The 21403-nt window shown below is 42.1% G+C and overlaps 1 protein-coding gene across 6 annotated transcripts in view; it reads right to left on the reverse strand.

The window, feature by feature from the left end:
- Nucleotides 1-6215: 6215 nt before the first annotated feature.
- LOC133410959 (rho GTPase-activating protein 20-like) overlaps nt 6216-21403 on the reverse strand; it is a 54591-nt gene continuing 39403 nt past the window's right edge. For all 6 annotated transcript variants that reach the window (XM_061692661.1, XM_061692660.1, XM_061692658.1 and 3 more), the window contains 4 exons: nt 20250-20359; nt 19983-20172; nt 11095-11209; nt 6216-9150 (listed from right to left, as the gene is read on the reverse strand). In XM_061692661.1, coding sequence (XP_061548645.1) covers nt 7811-9150; nt 11095-11209; nt 19983-20172; nt 20250-20359 — 1755 coding nt within the window. In that variant the 3' untranslated portion in view covers nt 6216-7810. The remainder of the gene's footprint in view (nt 9151-11094; nt 11210-19982; nt 20173-20249; nt 20360-21403) is intronic.

Raw genomic sequence — 21403 nt, forward strand, 5'->3', positions numbered from 1 at the left:
ATAAAGTACCAATTTTAGAGGGGAAGAAGTTTAAAGAATAAAGTTGAAATATGAGAAAAATGTAATTTTGCAAGAATATAGTCAAAATATTTAGAGAATAAATGACAAAAAGACATGACAGTTTTTTTAGTTTTGTTTTTGTCTTAAGTGAAGAATAGTCCAAATAGCAAAAGAAAAGTCCTAAACTCTTGAAAATAAAGTAGTTATTTTTAGAAGAAAAAAATGGTTAGATTTTACTGGAAGAAAATGTAGTGAACAAAGTCAAGTTTAACAGGAATGAAGTTGAAATATTTCAAGGGTAATATTTTTACAAGAACTGTTATGAGAAAGGGGATGTAATGTAAATAAAATGGTGACTTTTGAAAGACAAAACGTACTGAAATTCCAATTAAAAAAAAGTGGTCCTTTAGAGCATAAAGTCAAACTATTAAGAAATTACCTTAACATTACAAGAAAAAAAAAGCTCTTTTCTTAAAATACTCAAAATATACTCAGACAAATGTTTTATTTTAATGAGTATAAAGTGAACATTTTGAGAAAAAGTTGGATTGTAAATAAACACTTTACATGGACAAAGTTGAATTGTTACAAGGAAAAGGTCTGAGTATTATGAGGAAAAGGTCAGATGATAAAACGTTCCATATTCATCACCTGACGAGTGAGTGTATGAGTGAATAAGAGTAAAGTAAGCGCCTCACATGCTCTTCACCCAGCATCTTCCTGTGTGAGTCATATGCATGCTTATCTGTCCTAGTCAAATGAAGGGCACATGCAAAGTGATGAATGAAGCCAGTAAAGGATTGTGACATGCGCACGAAGACAGTCTTGACAATTTTTGTGAGCAAATATGGTCTTTCATTGGCAAAGTATTGCATTCTTTTGGAAAAAAACATTACGTTTATGGCCATATATAATTTTTGTGACAAACTCTAATAGTGTGTGGGGCCTTTTGCTACACGATTACGACATTTTGTGGTCAACAGTTGCATTTTAAGGTGTGTGTTGAAACAGCATCTAGCTTTATCTTAAAATTGGTGTGAAACACTGACACCGTGTGACCAATTTGGAGTAGGACAGCTCGTTGCCAGGGCAACCCAGACTCATCAAAAATCAGCCTGCGTGATTCTTCACTTTGTCCACAAGGTGTCAGTAAAATACCACAATTTGCATTAGAGGTGAGCTTTAGCTCCATTTGTCATCAGGAATCGAATATTAACCTCTTTCAAACACTTCCATCCCGACTTTTGTGTGTAGAGGAGTGTCCTATTTGGCTTTTCACAATGGATGACGTCATGACACAATAGCTAATCATAATGTGTTTGCCCAGGGAGGAGATTTGACCTCAAGCTGAGTGGGAATGCGCCATGGTCATCTTTTGTTTTGTTTGTTTGTTTCATGATATTTTCATATTTGATAAAGCGCACCCTCGTCCCATTAAGGGTTACGCAAGATTTAAGGTGGCAATAGGATGTCATGATTACATTATTGCATTGTTTTTAAACTAATAAATCAAAACTTTATTTGATATAGAACTTGTCATGCACGGGAACTGCAGCACATAGTGCTGCACATAATAATTTCCCCCCAAAATCAAAAGGAAAAATACGAGAATAGAACTAAAAACAACTGGCTTTTAAGTTTTTATAATGTTTGAAGAAGAGGGTCTTCCCTGATTTGAAATCCTAATTTCAAAACCTAACCCTAGTTGGAGGCCGTAACCTTTGTTTGAAACCACAACTTCAAACCTGAACCCTGGCTTGAAAGCCCAACTTGAAACCTGGACACTGAATTGAAACACCAAATTGAAACCCTACCACTACTTAATCTGAAACCCTAAATTTTGCTTGAAACCCAAACCCTGGCTTGAAACCCTAAACTTTATCAAGTTTGAAGCACGAAACCTGGCTGAAAACCATAACCATGAATCCGGCCTCCTATGTATGCCGTGCCCCCGTGGGTTTTCTCCGGGTACTCCGGTTTCCACCCACATCCCAAAAACATGCGCGGTAGGTTAATTGAAGACTCTAAATTGCCCGCAGCTGTGAATGTGAGTGCAATGGTTGTTTGTCCCTTTGTGCCCTGCGATTGGCTGGTGACCAGTTCAGGGTGGACCACGCCTCTCGCTCAGAGGCAGCTGGGATAGGCTCCAGCACAGCCACCTTAGTGAAGATAAGTGGTACTGAAAATGGATGGGTAGAATTTGAAATCCCTAACCTTGACTTGAAACCCTAAACCTGGCTTGAAACCCCAATTTCAAACCCGAAACAGTAACCTTTGCTTGAAATCCTTACCCCTCTTTAAAATCTAAAATTGTAAACCTTAATACTGCCATAAAGGCCTAACTTGAAATCGGAACCCACCTCTGCTTGGAACATTCATTTGAAAACATAACGTTTTCCTTTGAAACCCTACTTTGAATCCCTAATCCAACTTTTAAGACCTACTTTGAAGCCTTAACCCCACCCTGCAAAAACCCCAAATCTTACCAAGAATATTTGTCTTATTTGTAGTCGATCTGATTACACTTAAACTGTCAGGATTCAGGTTGCAAGTTGGACCCAGATGCAGAGAGGACAGGGAGGTGAGTTTGTGAATAACGGTTTATTGCAGTTTGGAAGCGAACAAAGGAACTCCGAGAACTAAATTCAGGATTGGCAGGGTTCCAACGAGGACCGGTCTGGCAGGGTAGGAGTCCGTGTTGTCGGTGGGCCGCAAGAGGTGAGCGCTGGTTTTGCAACTCTGAATTTGAATCTTTAAGCTTTGCTGGAAACACCTAAAGTTGTCTTTGTACTTGAGTCATTGCAAGAATTATGAGATATGGCGCAGATTGCAGAAAACACGTCAATGTCCCACTTCAACTAACCGCGTGGACCTTCTGTTGATGACAATCGTATAATTGTTGACAGTCGGCACGGGTCGTACAGTGCACACGTTTAACGACGGCTTTTTGATTTCCCTTCAGGTTCAAAGGCGTGCATGGAGTCCTTTAAATCACAAATAGGGCCACGATGCTCCCGAGCGCCGTAATTAGGGAATGCTGTCCGCAAACAGTCTTGCGGAGCTTACATAACCAAGCAGCAGAACTATGCAGTGTTGGGGACTAACTGATTACATGTCATGAGATTACGCAATTTAATTGCAAAATATATGTACTTGTAATCCAATACATTACTAAGAGAAAAAGTGCAATTGCAGTTGTGCTCATAGGTTTACATACCCCGGCAGAATGTATGATTTCTTGGCCATTTTTCAGAGAACATGAATGATAACACAAAAACCTTTTCTTTCACTCGTGGTTAGTGCTCGGGTGAAGCCATTTATTATCAAACAACTGTGTTTACTCTTTTTAAATCAAAATGACAACAGATACTATACAAATGGCCCTGATCAAAAGTTTACATACCCTTGAGATTTTGGCCTGATAACATGCACACAAGTTGACACAAATGGGTTTGAATGGTTACTAAAGGTAACCATCCACACCTGTCTGCTTGTAATCAGTGTGTGTATAAAGGTTCAGTGAGTTTCTGGGCTCCTGACAGACCCTTGCAGTGACATCTCTGGATTCTGAGTCGTGGGGAAAGCAAAAGAATTGTCAAAAGATCCGCAGGAAAAGGTAATTAATTGAACTGTTTAAAACAGGAAAGGGAAATAAGAAGATATCCAAGGAACTGAGAGTGCCAATCAGCAGTGTTCAGACTCAAATTAAGAAGTGGAAAATGAGAGATTCTGTTTGAAACCAAACCACGATCAGGTCGACCAACAAACATTTCTGCCACAACGACCAGGAAAATTGTTTGAGATGCAAAGAAAGAACAACGGAGGAGGTCACCTGAAATACAGGACTTTCTGGGAAAAAAAGTGGTGTGGATGTTTCAAGATGCACTTGAAGAAAAATGGGCTGCGCGGTCGAGTCGCCAGAAGAAAGCCATAGCTACGCCAATGCCACAAAAAAAAAAATCACGCTTACAATATGCCAAACAGCACAGAGACAAGCCTCAAAACGTCTGCAACAAAATCATTTGGAGTGATTTTGGCCACAACCATAAATGTTACATTTGAATGGGAGGCAACAAGGCCTGTAATGAAAGCTACATCCTTCTTGTTGTGAAACATGGAGGTGGATCGCTGATGTTTTGGGGATTTGTGAGCTACAAAGGCGCTGGAAACTTGCTCAAAATTGATGGCAAGATAAATGCAGCGTGTTATCAAAAAATACTAGAGGAAAATTTGCACTCATCAGCAGGAAGCGGCGCATGGGACGTACTTGAATATTCCAACATGATAATGATCCAAAACACAAAGCCAAGTCGACCTGTCATTGGCTACAGCAGAATAAAGTGAAGGTTCTGGAGTGGCCATCTCAGTCTCCTGACCTCAGTATCATTGAGCCACTCTGGGGAGATCTCAAGCGTGCAGTTCATGCAAGACAGCCCAAGAAGTTACAGGAACAGGAGGCCTTTTGCCGAGAAGAATGGGCAGCTTTACCATCAGAGGAAATAAAGAGCCTCATCCACAACTACCACAAAAGACGCCAAGTTGTCATTGATGGTAAAGGGGGTAATACACGCCATTAAAAACTGGGGTATGTCAACTTTAGATCAGGGTCCTTTGTGTACTTTCTGTTATCATCATGATTTCAAAAGAGTAAACACAGTTGCTTGACAATAAATAGCTTCACCCAAGCACTAAGCACAAGTGAAAGAAAAGTGTTTGTGTTATCATTCATATTCTCTGAAAAAAATCCTAGCAGGGTACGTATGTAAACTTATGAGCACAACTGTAAATTACAGTTGCATTTTGAAATAGTTGTGATTACAATTGTATTACATTTGGAAATATAGCCACAAAAGGCTCAGATGTCTTTCATATGACTTCCTGCTTTGAAAGCCGGCGCTTGTGGTTGGCTCTTCTCTGGTCATGTGCTATTCTCCCGTAGTCTCAAACAGCTCATATTTTTCCAGCTATAACCTCCAAGTACCACTTTGTGGTGCAATCTATATAAAGTTTGTGTGAGATTTTGGAAAGGTTAGACTCGTAGTTACACTGCATACTTTTTAACACATAAAAGAACATTGACTTTTGAATAGTTGTAGCTTTATAATTTCTGACTTTTTATGGAACCTTCACTGTCTGGTTTGTCATATCTAAATTGTGGATATTTGTCATTTGGTCAACCTGGTATCATGTTTTATGTGCGCTGTACACATATAATGCAACAAACACATTTATTATGTATTTACCTTTCATCATGTTTTGTTTTCACTTTGTTTGTGTAAAGACCAATTATGTGGTTAATTCCAAAATAATGATCTATGCTTTTAAGCCACGATTTTAAAGGAAACATCCAAGGGTCCTGTTGATTTGATTGAAAATTACGAGAAGTAATTCAAATGTAATTAGTTATATGACTTTGAGAAAGTCCTAGAAATATTTACAAGTACTATTACATTTTCAACAGGGTAACTTGTAACAAACTACATTTCCAAAGTCAAATTCCCAACACTGAGTTTGTCTGAATACAGTTTGTATGGGTGCTCCGCAATGCTGTTAATGTTCTTGTGGTGTTCGCATGTGGCAGCATGCCAGTGTCGTTCGAGCACTGGAGCACGGTTCAAAGACGACGTTCAAAAAAAACGTCAGTCAGGACCCGACGATGCCGTAACTCTGGCGGCGAGCACACTTTGTTACTGTCACACTTTGTCCCGCCTGCTTAATGCCGTTGTTATGAGTGCCTTGAGGCAGAATAAACTTTTCCTTTGTTTGGTGTACACACGTTGCATTTCTACGCCTTTTTCGCTGCTTTTTGTCACCCCAACGAATTGGTCAAGAGATGCCGAAGAAGTCATTTTGTGACAGGTTTAGCAACTAATTTCAAACCCTAACGCTGGTTTGAAACCACCCTCATTTCAAATCTTAACCTCGGCTTGAAACCCTTGTTTGAAAACCTTAACCAGTCTTGGAGCCCTAATTTTAAACCCTAACCCTTGTTTAAATAACCCCTGTTTGAAACCCTAAATGGCTTAAAACCTTACTTTGAAACCCTAACCCCAGCTTCCATCCCTGATTTGAAACATTTGCCATTGCTTAAAACCTTAATTTTAAAACCTTAACCCTGGCTTTCAACTCTAAATGCTAACCATGGCTTGAAACCCAAATTTGAACACCTCACTCCAATTTGAAACCCCAACGTTTAAAAATTGTAACTGCTAGAGTGGTAAGAGAGCATTTTATTCAAATGTTGTACACAACTAGACAGAAATATGCAGCAAATAAAGTTTCTATGGCGACAGCAGCAGCAGTACATGTACAAAAATACAATTTGATTTTATCATATAGCAAATATCAGACATATTTATCATATACATATTTCTGTATTATAAATACAAACAACTTTACAATGTGGGGGAAAAAGTTTGAAGAAGACGCGTTACTTCATTATACAAGATGATACGGTGGAAAATTTTGCCAGGAAGTGGCGTTTCAATATCCATATTAGGATGTAGAAAGCACTCATTCAGAAGCATGGGCATTAATTAACACTAATAAATAAATACCTGCCAGCTTGATTCAATCATTACAAAATAATAACTAAATATTCATGTGGTAAAAAGGTGACTCTCTTTCATTTTGGCAACTGCATGCTAGTTCAATCCCCAAATTTGTGTCACTTTTCAATTAATTCAACTAATCTTATGTGTTTCCAGCGCTTAATTTGGCAGGTTGTGAACGCAGATGGCACCCAGGAAGTGGGAAGTTAAGTCATCTAGGTCTGCTACCTTAGCCACATTTGCTTCTCATACATCACTATTTGTTTTAGCAAAACTGATTTACATGCTCTTATTTTGGGAGAATGTGAATGGGCACCCGGGAAGCAAGAAGTCAATCTGTACCTGCTTCTTATCCAAATGGTGTCTGTTTTTGTTACTTTGGAATAAATTAGAGCTGCAACTAACAATTATTTTATTAATCAATGAAGTTGTCAATTATTTTTGGGATTTATTGATGAATCATCTTTAAAAAAAATAAATTAAAAAATCTGCTTTTCAAAAACAGGACATTATTTCAAAGTGAAAGTGAAATAAATTGATTTTGATTCCGTTACTGTTTTGGGCTGTAACATCCGTCACAAAAATGTTGATCATTGTTTTCCAAATAAAAAGCAGATGTTTTCAAAATGTCTTTTATTTTGATTAAACACAAAAGATAATCAGTTTGGCTTCATCGCGATGACAGAAATCGAAGAATATTTACTGTTGAGAGGCTGAAATTCTGATAATGTGGACAATTTTAAAATAAACAAGGTCTCTAAACGATTAATCGATTATTAAAATAGTTGATTAATTTTAAAATCAGTTGTCGGTTAATCGATTACTTGTTGCACCACTAGAATGAATTCTTTTCATTGTTAGAATTTTATTTTACTTTTTTTAATGTGAGTGAATATTTATCTGTTACCTCACACATGTGGTGCCTCTTTTGGTCACTTTTGGGTGAATTCTCTTTTTTTTTAATACACCAAAGTGCAGGTTGCCTCTCTAATGCTCTTAATTTGGCGGGCTATGAATGCAAATGCTCTTATTTTGTGTTAATACATATGGCACTAGGAAGTGCATCAATACCTGCTACCATATCCATATGGTGCCCTTTTTTTCACTTCTGAGTGACTTCTGTTTGTTTCACCGGAACCAAAACCACCTTTTATTTTGGCGGGTACCTTTTTAAAACCAGAAGAAGTCACCCACCCTGGTACCGTAAACACACCACGTAGACAACAGTGAGTAATAAAAAGCGGGTACAAAGGTGGTAGTTACACGTAGGATTCTTCGGCGAAGAAGAGCTGGTCGAAATCGTCTAATTGCGGCTCGCTACACTGCCGACTGTGCCACTCCCTCTTGGCCTGGGCGATGGCCAGCGCCACCTCCTGGCTGCGCCGCGCGCAGCCCGCCGCGTCCCCAGTCGTGGAAAAGTAGTCCCGCACAGTGCGATTGGCGGAGGGTGACAGGGGCTCCACATCCGACACCCTCAGGCAGGCCCGGGGTCTGTCCACTGTGCCCGTTTTGGAGGGGTGGCACACGGGCTCGGACCGGCGGCGGGGAAGCGTCCGGCTCTGGACAGGGAGTGTCAGGGAGTGGGACTTCTGCCGTTTAAGTACAAGAGTGGTGGAACTTTGTCCATAGAAGACACCCATGGGGGGCTGGACAGTGTCAGTTCCCACAGGGGGCGTGTCGTGGAGGAGCCTAAGCTCTCGCACCGTCAGGGGTTTGTCCGCCCCCTTGTAGAAAGGTGAGGTGCATTGTAATTGAAGCAGCGCCTGCTGGTAGGACGGAGGACTGCTGGAACGCCGGTTGGGCGTCCCGTTTTGGGTACCAGTGGACGGCGGCAAGTCCTCACTTGCGTGTCCGTTGAGAGGCTGCTTCAGGGACAGGCGGTGGTCCTTCTTGATCCACGTGTTGGGGTGGGCGCCGGGGCGAGGATCCTTCTGCGGCGGAGAGCACCGTGGGGACCGAAGTGGGGCATCCCCCGGCGGGATGGCACCGTAATCGGTGGAGTACTGCGAGAAAGCGGAGTCTAAGGAGCTGAGTGAGGAGCCGGTGGGGGAGGTGGCTGGCGAGGAGAGGCTGGAGCAGCTGGCGTCCAGGCGCAGCGAGGGCGGGGGTGCTTGCTTGCTCTTCCGCCACCCACTGTTCTGGTCCTGTTCCGAATTCAGGTGGAGCCCCTTTAGCTCCTTCTCCAGGAACTCTTCCTCCTCTTCCTCGCCCTCCATGGCGGCATCATAGCTGGCCTTGCGTAACGGGAGGCGTCCCCCCGTGAGGGCGGCCAAGGCGGGCTCCGAGCTTCGCCTCAATCTCCGGCTGGCACCCTGCGAGGACACCCCATTGGCGTGGCGGACGCGGGGCTGGCGCGTTGCGGGGCTGAAGCGGCGCGGCCGGGCCAGGGGCGGCAGTTGCAATAGGAGGTCATCGGCGCGGCCCTCAGCGTCGGGTTCGCAGTCGCTGAGCGTGAGAACCGAGTCGCGGCTGCGGCTGTCGGGCTTGTCGCGTTTGTCACGCAGAGGCAGTTGGTCCTGGCACGGGGACTCGGGCTCGTCGTTCAGCTCGTTCTCCAAACTGTCGTACGACGAGTCGTTCATTTGGAACGACGACGCGTCTAGAAGGGACCACACACAATGCGTAAATGTTTGGTCAGCACATACAACGATGCTGCCTAGTCTTGCTGCGTTTGTTGCCATTCACATTTGCACATGTACAGTACTGTATCCTATGCATCAGCTGCTTACACATAGACTAATTATTTATACACATACAGTTTTTTATATACTACCCACTGCTGCGGATGATACTGCCTTCTTTCCACATTCACATCTTATAGTAAAACAGTGTATTCAGCATCCTCCATACGTTATTATACATTGTTGTACATACTCTTTATTGACACCATGTATATCTTTTTTAATATATAAAATTCTGCTGACTATTTTTGCTGCCTTTTGGTCACCTGGAAATGCGTATGTACTGTACAGTATAACTTACGATACTATCCATTAACTGCTTCTATGTAGATATGCAGTTTGTTGTTTGATACAACCCTGCTGACTAGTCTCGCTGCCTTTCGTTGTCATTCACAGCTTTATACTTATGTATATGTACAGTGGGGTGCACAGTAAACTATCAACTGCTTATAAAAAAAACATATTATGCAGTTTGTTGATGCATACAATGCTGCTGACAAGTCACTTTAATTTCATATTCAATACCAAAGACATGAAAAAGGTGAAAAAAAAAATTATTTGTGGGGGTCTGGGGGGACCCCCCGCCCCCTGCAGAGAATCTTTTTTATTTTAACAGAAATTAAGAAATCTGGAAGACTCCGAAGACTACAATAAAGCAAAATTAAAAAAATATATCTTCACGCAGAAAAACATTTATTTACACCATGTTAATGTACAAATTTATGATTACAATTAAATTTGCCTAATTTCTTTGCTTTTTTGTTTTGGCCTCCAACTTGAGCCAGGCCCATCTCCACCTGCACCTGATGCCTGCTTCAAGCTGTGCCACATGAATAGCATCCTCCTCTTTCAGCACTCTCATTCTGGAAAAGAACTGGCGACAATCGTCTGTTTCACTTCATTTTTCACTATCACCAACTTCAAAGGCTAATCCCAAATGCATCCTCCAGGAAAATATTAAGTACAGTATTTTTCTGTTTCTGAATTTGAAATTAGTTCATTCTGTGATGTGACATAACCCCTAACATCGCTCCGTCGCTGAATACATTTAACATTAACATCCGTAAATTAATTAGATAATTGTAGACGCGTTTCCTAATTAATACAAAATGTACTAGCGGATCAGCTCTTGTCGCCGATGTTACTTACATGCGCTTTGCGGGTCCGCTGGGACCACAACCAAGCCGCGACCGGCAGCACCTCAACGCAAAAATACAAAAGACCAGTGCAACAAATAAGACACTGGCTGATCTGCTGAGCAAAAATGTTGCTTGAACGTAAGAGTAGCAATAGAGGATGTCCGCTCCAGAGGTGGGCAGAGTAGCCTAACATTGACCTCAAGTCAGAGTACTGTTACTTGACAATAAAGTGACTCATGTAAAAGTAAAAAGTAGTCCTCCAAAAAAATACTCGAGCAAGAGTAAAAAGTACACAGTGAAATAATTACTCAAGTACTGAGTAAATAGCACAAACAATAAAACAAAAAAACACGTTATAAAAAAACACCAAAAAACACCACGTTTGCGCAGACAAATACTACAATACATGAAAGCTGTTGTTTTTGTTCGTCTAAATGTAAACAAGAGTAGCGCGCAGTTGCCTTCATGGTAACGACAACCTTCTCAAAATGGCGGCCATTCAGGCACGACGATCAGCCGGGCTGGCTTATCTCGTGTTAATACCTATGCCCGGGAAGCCCAATTGAAGACATTGTGTGAGGTCATGTGACTTTCCCTTGTCGTTTGATTGGTGAACGCCTATGACAACAGCGACGGCGACGTTCCATATTTGTATCGTACTGTCACGCAACATAACGCAACTGTCACGCAACATGTCACGCAACATAACGATGGGTGTCTCACCAGAGCTGTGCTCACTGCCGCCACCCTTCGGGCTGAAGTTGGAAAAGAGCAAGGTGACATCGTCGCCCAGCACGGCGGTGCAGTTCTCGATGAGGAAGCGCACCAGCTCACACACCTTAAAGGCGGGAAAAGCAGTGTCAATCTTCACACAACATTTTGAAAAAGCAGAGTTATGTAAAAATTAGTATGAGGAAAATGTGAGATTGTTGTCACGTGAAGGACAATGTATCCTGCCCGTTCTGGTTTCTGTATAAAACAGGCTAAATTTCTCTTTTCTGTATGAAGTGCAAATGGGACTAAGTCAATTTCAGTCAATTTCCTGTAGGATGCAGTGTTTCAGTGTGAAAATTGCAACAATACCCTGCCTTTACCGAGTTCTGTGTAAAAGTCCTAATTAACAGTTGTGCAAAAATATCTTGCCTTTGCTGTGTTTTGTCTAAAAGCCACATGCTGATAAATGCTGAATTTTCTGTTATGCGCCAATTTCCACAGACTGTGCATACTCTGTGATGTATGCATAATCGACCTCCCAAATTAATATTCACAATCAATACTCGTTGCATTTCCTATCGCTGAGAAAACAATTTTACTGAACTAGAAAAATAAATCTCTGTTTTTTGCAGATGATGTGGTTCTGTTGGCTTCATCAAGCCGTGATCGCCAACTCTCACTAGAGCGGTTCGCAACAGTGTGTGAAGCGGCTGGGATGAAAAGCAGCACCTCCAAATCTGAGACCATGGTCCTCAGTCGGAAAAGGGTGGAGTGTCCTCTTCAGGTCGGGGATGAGATCCTGCCCCAAGTGGAGGAGTTCAAGTATTTTGGAGTCTTGTTCACAAGTGAGGGAAGAATGGAACGAGAGATCGACAGGCGGCTCGGTGCGGCGTCTGCAGTGATGCGGACTTTGTATCGGTCCGTTCTGGTAACGAAGGAGCTAAGCCGAAAGGCGAAGCTCTCGATTCAACGTTCGATCTACATTCCTACCCTCACCTATGGTCACGAGCTGTGGGTCGTGACGGAAAGAACAAGATCCCGGATACAAGCGGCCGAAATGAGTTTCCTCCGTAGGGTGTCCGGGCTCTCCCTTAGAGATAGGGTGGGAAGCTCGGTCATCCGGGAGGAGCTCAGAGTAGAGCCGCTGCTCCTACGCAGGATGCCTCCTGGGCGCCTCCCTGGTGAGTTGTTCTGGGCACGTCCCACCGGGAGGAGACCCCGGGGACGAGCCAGGACACGCTGGAGAGGCTATGTCTCCCGGCTGGCCTCAGAATGCCTCGGTATCCCCCCGGAAGAGCTGGTTGAAGTGGCTAGGGAGAGGGAAGTCTGCGCGTCCCTGCTAAAGCTAATGCCCCCGTGACCCAACCTCTGATAAGCGGAAGAAAATGGATGGATAGATAAAAAAATAAACAACATATATCAATATTAATCACTGGTTAAATCTCAACATAAAATACATTGCATTAGAAAAAATGAAAATGAAAAAATCTGTTACATACAGTAATTACATAGATAGCTGGTCACCCTTTTTCAACATGCTGAACCTAGATCTTTGATTCCTCTGCCTGGGTAGAATGCCATCTGGCAATAACAATATTACATAGTAAATGTAATAGCAAAGTTTTGCCTTCTGTATTCTTTGTTGTTGTGGTTTTATTTTCTCCTTTTTCTCATGTATTTATTTACTTTTTCCCTTTCTCATACTTTACACTCATTTGCATGATGAAAGGACACATGCATGGGTTGGGGATCTTCTCTTCTTGACCCTGTGCTCAGGTTCCGCGTGTGCAGGTGTGGTACTAACTGGCGTCGGCTTTGGTTCCCCGTTCTGGCTGCTGGTGGGGATGGTGGCGCCTGATTTCTCCTCTTCTCTCTGGTCCTTTCGTCCAGCTGCGGTCGCCTACCCCTCTTCCCGTGGGTGGCGGGGGGTGCCCTGCTGACCGTGGAGCTCGCTCAGGGGTTTTGTCACTGCCTGGTCCAGGGGCGGCTCCACCTTCCGCACTCTGGGACAGGTAGCGGGCGCTGGCTGGGATGGGGGGGAGGGAGGTTCCAGCGGGCGGTACAGCAAGGCTGTGTGTGACGGTCATTTCTCCCTGTGGTTGTCCCGCTGGATGGGCCCGGCCTGCAGGAGCCATTCCTCTTAATCACTCAGCACATATTCACTCACTTCATTCCCTCTCTCACACCGCTCAATTCTGGTGCGGGCGTCGGACCGGGATTCAGTACATCAGTGCTGGTTCGTGGTCTAGACGCTTTGCTTCCCCCCCGTGAATGCATTACACACATCCATCCGCATTTTTTTAATGCGCTACATACACTGATTCCTGGGGGGTCCTCACGGGCCACGACAGATTTTAATTCACTACACCACTCGGGTCACTATGCACAGGGTACGGCCAATGACTGGCAGTCGGGGACCAGGGGGTTGGCTGGGAGGTTGACTTTGGGCCCCTGCGGTGTCCACCGGTTGGTGGAGCTTTGGTGGAGCCAGTGGACCATCCCGGGTCCCTCTGTGTGAGTGAGTGGTGTCCTGTCAACTGGGCCACTCTAAGGTGGGCCCCTGGGCCCGACCCCGCCTCTCTGCTGGGTTGGGTGGGATCCTCTGCCCCTGCGATGCAGGCGCAGCAATTCCAGATCACTTCTGAAAGTTATTGTGCATGCGAGACGGTATCAATTCACTTGCATGTGTCCGCAGATACTCACCTGGAAGTACTTCTGCTTTTCGCTTAGTGGGGCCACTCACTCATTACGATAACTAATAACTATGCAAACTTCCTCGGTGTCCCCTCACTTGCACTTCTATAGATGTTTAGAATTTACATAGCCACTCCCACCACACTTCAGTTGTACAGCTGGGGTCCACTACCTCTGTCCTGCATGCGTCCCCTCCTATCCTTGTCCTGTACAGTCCTGTCCTAGATTTTCCTGCCCTTCCTTCACAGGGTGTAAGCACTACTGCTCCATACAACACTCAAATCTAATCTGTCATTGTACGAGGCATATAATGATTTACTTTTGTCATCTTTATTACAGCTAATGTCCTGTCTTTTGTTTTGTTCTCTTCCTATATTATTTAGTTAACTTTTCACTGTTTCTCCCCTTTGTTTTGTTAGTTTTTTTTCTGTCATTCCCCTTTCAAACTTTGTTCTGTTTTCAATAAAATTCCATCAGAATACAAAGAAACAGTGGCAGCTTAAAACTCCACTGTGGCACAATAAAAGTGTTCTGGCATAAAAGGGATACAGATGCTCCTTTCTGTTTGACCCTACAACTGAACTGGACAAAAAAAAAAAAGATGTGCCAATTTTACGGTATCTGTATGAAACAGGGGTCCAGTTGGGTCCACACGGTTGTGCGGAAATATCCTGCCATTACTGGCCTCTGTGTAAAAGAAACAAGACGCTAAAATCTGGATCTTATGTTAGCTGTATCTCTGTATGAAAGTGGTTACAGATATATTACAATATCCTGCCATTGCTGGGTTCTGTGTAAAAGTAGCAGTATCTCTGTGTGAAAGTGGCCAATTGTGTTAAAATATCCTGCTTTTGGTGTTTCTATTTTTCTTTTTAAAAAAGGCCAACAAAGTGCTGGATCTTCAATTAGATGTCGTTTTAGTGGCATCTTCGTAAAAAGCATTTTTGTATGTGCTCTGTGTAAATTGTATGACGTCAGTTTCAGTCAATTCTACACAGGAAGCTGTGTTGCAGTCTGAAAGATGAGGTTCTTTGTGAAAGGCACTGATGAAGAAATGTTAGCTCTCTTACAACCTAATTTAGCAACATTTCTGTGCAAAGTTTTCCAGTAATAGCCTTCATTTGTGGGGTTCTGTGTGAAAGCCAGAGGAACTGGTGATCTCCTGTTATGTGCCTATTTAGCAGTATCTCTGTATGAAATCGGGTACAGTTGTCGTCAATTCTCTTTGTCATTTTTCTGACAATTTAGTGGGATGCTGTGTGAAATTTGCAGACTTTTTTTGACAAAGGCAAAATAAATGCTGAAACTGCTGTTACATGGCAGTTTTGCAGTACCACTGCGTGACAGTGTTTTCTTCCTCTACACACTAGTGGTAGTCATCAGACAACACTAGTGGAGTGTTTGCTCACATGAGACATGCTTATTGGAGGAATTCCAGACCTAAATAACTTTCCCCCCCCCCCTTGATATTGGCACAGCTGTCCAAACTTTTCTTCACATATTTTTATTCTGAGAATATCCACCTTTTCCAACACCCACACGCGCATTCCAAACAGAACACGTAAACAAGAAACCCCCCCTTGTACCTCATCATTTTGGCAGAAAATCTGGGCCGAAATTGCAATCTTTCTTCACGTTGACTGGTTTTATGTGCATTTATTTTCACCGAATCCTTTCTTGACATAAACTGGACAATAGTTGTAGACACTTGTTAGTGCATCCGGAAAGTATCCACAGTGCTTCACTTTTTCGACAGTTTGTTGTTACAACCTTGTTCCAAAACTGAATTTTTCCATCAAAATTTTACAATAGGTTGACTCCAATTAAGCTCTAGAAACATCTGAAGGCTGATCAGTGGAAACAAGATCAGCGCTTGAGCGCAATTTTGAGCTTCATGCCAAAGGTTGTGAATACTAATGTGATTTCTTAGTTGATAAATGTTTTATGAATTCACAAAAATCTCAAAGCAACTTTTATTCATTATTGGGCTGTTTTCTTTTCAAATGTACTATAACTATTACAACTATTGCAGCACATCAAATTGCTTAAACTGATGGAAAATGGCAATGTCGGTTAAATTTAAACCATTTTCTAATAAAGCTATGACATAGCAAAATGTGAAAAAAGTTATGTAGTGTGAATACCTTCTCGATGTACTGTCTATATCTATCTATGATTTTTAAGTTTTTGATTTTTAATAAATTTGCAAAAATCTCAATACTACTTTTTCACAATGTAATTATGGGGTGTTTTGGGTACAATTTTGAAAATGAATCGTAACTAATTTGGAAAAATGCTGTAACAAAGTGGCTACTAGTTGGATATACACTTCTGATGTGGCTTCAGGATCAACTACATGTCAATTACACATTATCCATTCGACGGCTGCAAAAAAAAACATTATTCCCAAATACATTAAAATAACTATTACTTTTTTCCATATGAGTCAGTTACTAGTTTGGTCTGTAACAACTTTCAGAAAGTCGTCAAAAATGATGGTTATTGTTTTCGAAAGTAAAAATGTTTGCAAATGTCTTATTTTGATTCAACACAAAAGATAATCAGTCTGCTTTCATGGACGACCACAGAAATCTGAGAATATTAACTGTTGAGAGGCTGATATCAAAGGATATGGAAAATTTTAAGGTAAACAATGGCGCTAAACGTTTAATTGATTATCAAAATCAATTAATTTGATGATCGATTAGTTGTTGATTAATTGTGACACCTCTACGTAAATATTTGCTTACCATTATTTTCCATGACTTATGATTTCAAATCAATTTTATTTATTCAATTTGTTGTTTAGCATATGGTTTTCAGAGTCATAGCAGAGTGTAAATTGAAATTTCCCCCTGAGGGATTATAATGAGCATAATAAATAGCACTGTAAAAGGAAAGCATAACTACAATATGAAAATGAGTTTAAGTATCTAAAATGTCTTCCAAGGAAAAGTAGACAGAACAAGGCCTGCATGTGTTTGCACAAGCAAGTTAGCCTCGCTGACGCCATGGAAACGCAAGGCACCTTTTGTTTGTTTGGCTCCAGATGTTGCGGCTTAGTGCGTCTGAATGCTGTTTGCATCTGCGCGTAAACAGCCAGGCTGCTCTCTGATGTCACTTATTTGTCCGATTTTTAAAAAGAGAAATAAAAAGAAAAGACGGCCACCTGGTTTGGGATTAGAAGAATCCACATTCCCAGCTGTGGTTTTGGATGACGTCCACTGTGTTCTTTGCAGATGTGGCTCCAATATGCTGGCAGTGTGGAGCCGAGAGTGTATATTATTGCCATGACATCCTCCTAATTCTCCTCTTTTCTTCTTCTTAGTCTTAGTGTAACAAAGATGAAGCCAAAATTTCCTCATATGTGATGACAACGAATCATTTTTAGTCTTTTGAAACAGCTAGGAAACGCAACATTTGCGCCAATCTACGAGCAAATATATTGCTTGAAGGAGAATCCATACTCAAGAATGATACCGTAAAATAAGATACAATGGTGCCTTTAGATACAAGTGACCCCAGTTACTAGCTTTTCGAGATGCGAGCCATCGTTCGGCTGAGTTTTTGCTTTGACTTGGAAGCAAAAACTTGCGGTAGGAGCGCTGTCTGGTGGCAGTGGAATCAACTCACTTTCGACCAAGCAGCAGTTTGGCAGATAGAATTAATTAACAATTCTTTTAAAATTTCTTCACCCTGTTTATTGCCACTCCCAGCGGAAGTTTGCTGTCAAACTAAACATAAAACAAAGAGGCTGACTGGCGACCAGTTCAGGGTGTAGTCCGCCTTTCGCCTGAAGTCAGCTGGTATAGGACTCCAGCACCCCGCGACCCTAACCAGGATAAGTGGTGTTGTAAATGGATGGATGGATGTTTTGAGTTGAGAGCATGTCAGGGAATGAATTAAACTTGTAACTCAAGGCACCACTGTATAATAGGATACCCAAAAAGAACCAGAGACCCAACAATTGCCCATTAACTTATCCCATTTCCTGTGGCATGCCAACATGCTAACATTAGCACTCATCACCAACAATGTCCCCTATTATGTCCCACTTTGTCCCCTTGTTTCAAATTATGTCCCCCCCACTGTATTATGTCCTGAAGTATCCCTGTGATGAGAGTTCTACCATGGAGTTATCCGGAGTCAAATGAGATCAAGCGTAATGCGTTTTCGCGTTGCTTATCTCTTAGCATTTGAAAAAACTAAACGCTAATTGTAAACAACAGCGTGGTCATGTGACTCCGGTCTGGATTGGAGACCGGTCAGGACTCAGCAGGGGTGCACCACAGTCAGGCTTGGCCGCCGACTCAGGCAGGCCCCACTAGGGGAAATGTCGTAAGCAGAGTGTTTGCCAAAGAGATATTTGTGGTTGCTGAGGTTATTTTTTGCTGACATGTCACTTTTTTCCATCTTAAAATGGAAGTACACGCACACACACGCACGCATGCACACACGCACGCATGCGTTGGAAAAGCAAGCTAATGTAATTCAATATTAATAACATCGCAAGAGACTTTTTGACATTGACTGCTAATGTTAGTACCTTAGCATGCCAGGTTATGTTAACTGATAAAGTTTTAGGTCCAAGCAGTGTTGCCAGTTACCTTGAAAAAGTAACTTTGTTACTTTACTGATTACTTGAGCTTAAAAGTAACTTAGTTACTTTACTGATAGCTTAATTTCAAAAGTAATTAAGTTGGAAAAAAAAGTACATTTTTAGTTACTTTCAGCAGCTGTCAAGTGGCAGGAATATCACTTATCCACAGTACAAAAAAATGCATTAGCTTAACCGTACCCATTACTTGGTAAGAATATAGTGTTTTGTCTGTTTTATTAGTCATTACTAAAACAAAGGCTGAATATTGTTCTACATTTACGACATACACCATGACTGAATCAAGTGTCTTGGTTATTGACTTGCCTCATGTTCCCAAGAACTGTAGTTTGTTAATGATAAATATCTGTTGCCTGAGCTTCAATAGCATATTTTAATATCAAAAGCATATAAAGCTCTGATTCTGGTGAACAAAAAAGTAACTCTTTGCAGATAAATCAAATTAACTAATCTGACTACTCTAAGTCACCTGACCACATTTTTAAAGTAAGTTCAAGTACTTTAAGTAAGTTCAAGTACTTTAAGAAGAGATGTTTAGCATTAAGTGCTTGCTTAGCTTTTAGCATGCCCAAATGCTAACAGTTAGCCTCTTGAAAGAACATACCTGTTGTATTGTTGCTGTGCTTGATGACATTTGGAAGCACACTATTGGAGTTGATGTCATCACTCAATCATTGTGATAACGATGCTAGCATGCCAAGGAACCGTTATTAGGATTCCCACATAGTTTCTAACCAGGACACGCCCCGCTGCAACATGATTGGCTCCTGCGTCGTGGAAGTACAGGTTATGCAGATGTAATGAGTTACCATCCCAAACGTATCAAATTTGTATGCAAATTTTTTTTTAATAATAAGACATAAAAGTATGCTATGGTTAGGTTCAGAGCAAGGTTTGGGCTTAAAACCGTTTAAGATGGGTAAAGGTTAGGATTAGGATGGGTTAACAACGCCGCCACACTTGGGTCACATACTTCTTTTCCCATCTGGCTGCAGTAGGACGTGTTCTACCGGGATACAACAGCCAATCATAGTGCAGCGGCGCATGTCCTGGAGCCAGTAATATTGGAGCAGGGCGTGTCCTGCCTGGACACGATGTGGGAATCCTCATAACACGCCAGGGAAATTGGGATGAACTACAGTTACTGTATGTTAAGTGTTAGCATAGCTATTGGCGTCCTCAAATGCCAACAGATAACACCTAATGTCATTTGGTAGGCCTCCATTATTGCTGATGCTGGATGCTTATGTTGGCAAAGTCATCGTGGCAATTTGGAATTCGGATGATTTCTGAAATGTTAAGTGTTAGCTTAGCTTCTACCCTCCTCAAATGCTAACAATTTAACCTTGTGAAAGAACGAAGCTACTGTTGTTGCTAGGCTTGACGTCATTAGGTATGACAACATTTTTGTTGGTGCATGTCATGCTAATATTGTCATGTCAGGCTAATTGGGATGAGCTAATGTTACATGCTAAAGTGCTGGAGCTCTGTCAGTCCAAGTACTGTAAGAAGGAATATTTGTGTCGCAGTCATTGTTAGCTTAGCATTTAGCCTTCTCGAATGCTAACCGATTGCGTTCTCTCACCTTCTTGGCACCCTCCCCCTCCATCTCGGGGGTCCCAGGTGTGGGGGCCCAGAGCATGCTGGGAGCAATGCAGACGGATAGGTTGAAGGCGTTCATCTGGTTGTCGTGGGCATAGCCTTGAATGCGGTACAGCACGGCAGCCACGTGGCGCAGCAGCAGAAGATTCTCGGCGGGCAGCAGGCGCAGTAATCTACAAAATGATGGGAAAATGTGGTTATTTCTGTTGATCAAGGGGGAATTAGATTAGCTCGTGGCGAATGTCACTACCTGTGGACTTCGCCGGTCACGTCGTCGCTACCCTCACTGTCCATGGCCACCGTCCACTGGTCGTAAAGGTCCGAGCACAGCAGGCTGCCCGGGATGCTGCGAAGGAAGTCCTGTAATGGGTAAAAAAAAAACAACATTTCTAGTCATCTATTTTGATATTGTGGATCATTTCTATTTTGTGACATGGTGGTTATCATGACTAACTGTCTAGAGTGATTCTCAAACTGTAGTACAAGTACCAATAGTGGTACGCATTCTCCCTCGGGTAGTACATGAAATAATTACTGAATTAAATGTTTCAACTGTGCATAATGTTTAAAGCAAATGTTCTTTTTTTTTAAATCCAGTACCTTTTGTTAAGTACAGTTGAGTTGTATTTGACTTTTAAATTATATTTTAGAAAAAAAAAATATTTTTTTAAATCAAATTTTCTATTTGGTCTTCGAAATAAACTACTTTACTCATTCATTCACTCAAATTACTATTTCAAGTGCGATAGATTTGCATTTAATCATTTAGAACTGTCTATTTTCAAACATTTATTTAGGTACGATATTTAACTGGTGTGCAATAATTTTTATTTAATCACTATTCAAGTGCAGTTTTTCATTCCCCTATATTTGAACGCAGTCCTAATGTTCAAACTGGCATAATGTAACAGTGGCTGAGAAAAATATTAAATATACATTTTAGGAATGGCGGCACGGTAGACGAGTGGTTAGAGCGTCAGCCTCACAGTTCTGAGGATCCGGGTTCAATCACCGGCCCCGCCTGTGTGGGTGTTTGCATGTTCTCCCCGTGCCTGCGTGGGTTTTCTCCGGGCACTCCGGTTTCCTCCCACATCCCAAAAACATGCATTCATTGGAGACTCTAAAATTGCCCATAGGTGTGAGTGCGAATTGGCTGGAAACCAGTTCAAGGTGTACCCCGCCTCCTGCCCGATGACAACTGGGATAGGCTCCAGCACGCCCGCGACCCTAGTGAGGAGAAGCGGCTCAGAAAATGGATGGATGGATTTTAGGAATTAAACTGTCTGACTTTTGATTAACACTTGGTCCTACTACATTACTGAATGTTTACGTTGTTCATTATGGTGGTCATTTGAAATAGCGCCAAGGTGGTACTTGGTGTTAAAAGTTTGAGAACTACACGTC

Source organism: Phycodurus eques, chromosome 12, assembly GCF_024500275.1.
Source record: "Phycodurus eques isolate BA_2022a chromosome 12, UOR_Pequ_1.1, whole genome shotgun sequence".
Lineage (NCBI taxonomy): Eukaryota > Metazoa > Chordata > Actinopteri > Syngnathiformes > Syngnathidae > Phycodurus > Phycodurus eques.